Source organism: Pteropus alecto, unplaced genomic scaffold (assembly GCF_000325575.1).
Source record: "Pteropus alecto unplaced genomic scaffold, ASM32557v1 scaffold246, whole genome shotgun sequence".
NCBI classification, from domain to species: domain Eukaryota; kingdom Metazoa; phylum Chordata; class Mammalia; order Chiroptera; family Pteropodidae; genus Pteropus; species Pteropus alecto.
In genome coordinates, this window is record NW_006437742.1 from 899,036 (window position 1) to 901,032 (window position 1,997).

Below are 1,997 nucleotides of genomic sequence, written 5' to 3' on the forward strand. Positions count from 1 at the left end.
ATATATATATTGGAACTCACCTTTCAGCAATATTTTTTGCAGACTGGAGAAACCGTGCTTGGTCATTTTCTTTCAGGATATGCTCAGCTTGGTTGATGAGGACTGTTGACCGTTCAAGACACTGGCGGCAATTAGCAACCTGCTGTGCCAACTTTCTCAGTTTCATAACCTTAAAGGAATTAGCAACGAAAAAATAGGAGAAAACATCCAGTGCTTAATTAAAAATGATAAAACAACATGAAGGAGATCTACTTCAGTGATTCTAAAAATAAGGCCTATTAATATTATTATTAACATTCAATGGTCCCTGTACTAACCACTCACCTTCTCACCCTACCCTTTATGTCTGTTTTGCCAAGCCCTCCTCCCACCTACAGCCCGCTTACTTACCCTGCAACACACTCAGTCATATACTCTAGGTTACCTATCTCCTCTTTTTATTGATAATATTAATCTTTTCTGATCATAAAAACAATGCATGTTCATATAAAAAATTAGAAAATAAAAAATATAAAAAGAAACCCTATCACCTAGAGATCAGCATCATGTACATTTTATTGTCAATATATTTTCAAATGCATGTTTAATAAAAAGTACCTTTTTTTCTTTATGAGTATCTACATTTCTAAGTATATATTTCTCTAAGTATGTTTACACATAATCTGTGTGTTCACAGATCTGTGTTCTTGAAAACTTCAATTCCTGTGTTAGTTGGAAACATCCAGTAGGGCAGAAAGCATTGCTCATCACCTCAGGCTCTTATAATTTCTCACATTGTACACAGAGCATAAGGTTATAATCACTACACGTGTGGTCAACAGACCAACAAGCCTAAAACCATATAGATACATGGAGGCTCACACCTGATCTTCCTGACCACAATTCTTCAGTTCCCAGGCTAAAAGCTTAGAAGTCTTCTCTCTCTGCTTCATCTTTTCTATCTAATCAGTCAATGATTCCCATCATTTCCTTTCTAGCAGTGTCTATTATGTTCTTCACTTCCATTTGTGTTATCACTTTCCTATTTTAGGTCTTCACCAATTCATACCAAGAATCATTCCATAAGTCTCCTAACTTGCTTGCCTGACTTCAGTACCATCCTATTCTGATATACCCTGCACACCTTTGCCATATCAATCAGTCTTCTTCCTTCCTAAGAAATTAGAATGGTTTACCAAAGCCTTTCAACTTAAGCCCAAGGTCCTTATCCTAGCATTCATGGGCCTTCCATAATTCTGACCCACATTTCTACCACTACTTTTTTTCTTTTTGTATTGACTTATAACATACATACGGTAAAGCTAACAAATCTGAAGTGTACAACTCAATGACCTATTGCATATACATACACCCATGTAACAACAACCATGTCAAGATATAGAACATTTCCAACACCACAGAATTGTCACCATTTTTACTGGATTCATATCACTAGGCCAAACATTGCCTCCTCCTTGTCTCCCTCCCTACAAACTCATTTCTTCTTACTTTCATGATACAAGCTCAAATTGGAATCATGGGGGTGAAGCTTTGACATTTGTAAAGTCAACATTGCCTTGGCCTCACTGGAGCTCTGCGCTTTACCTTCGTCTCTTTGATTTTGACAGCAATCATTTGCTTCCTCTGCTGGATGATCTCTATCAATTCGTCACATTCTTCCATAAGTTTTGCCTCATGCATAGCAGTATTCACCTGCCAAGAAAGTCCAGAATATTACACAGTGATTGTTGCCTTTGTCCCCCACAGGCTCTCAAAGGTTCGGACTGACAGCTAAGCATGCACAACTTCTTCCATACCTCCCTCATAAGATCCACTCCTAGAAGAAGGGTAGAGATGATGATATTAATGATGCAAGGGCATTGAAGCACCACAGATAGGAAGCTCTCCGGCCTCTGGTAGATCATGATGGTTAATGGAAGGCTGGGCAGAAGGACAGATGAGATGGGGGCATGTTATTTTCACTGTGCAATTCCCTTTACTCCAGCACCCTGTCCTCC

The 1,997-nt window shown here is 38.7% G+C and overlaps 1 protein-coding gene across 1 annotated transcript in view; it reads right to left on the reverse strand.

Annotated features, from left to right (window-relative positions):
* MID2 (midline 2) overlaps nt 1-1,997 on the reverse strand; it is an 87,937-nt gene that overhangs the window by 20,379 nt on the left and 65,561 nt on the right. The window contains exons 4-5 of the mRNA XM_025048892.1: nt 1,585-1,692; nt 21-169 (exon numbers count right to left, since the gene is read on the reverse strand). Of these exons, the coding sequence (XP_024904660.1) occupies nt 21-169; nt 1,585-1,692 (257 nt within the window). The remainder of the gene's footprint in view (nt 1-20; nt 170-1,584; nt 1,693-1,997) is intronic.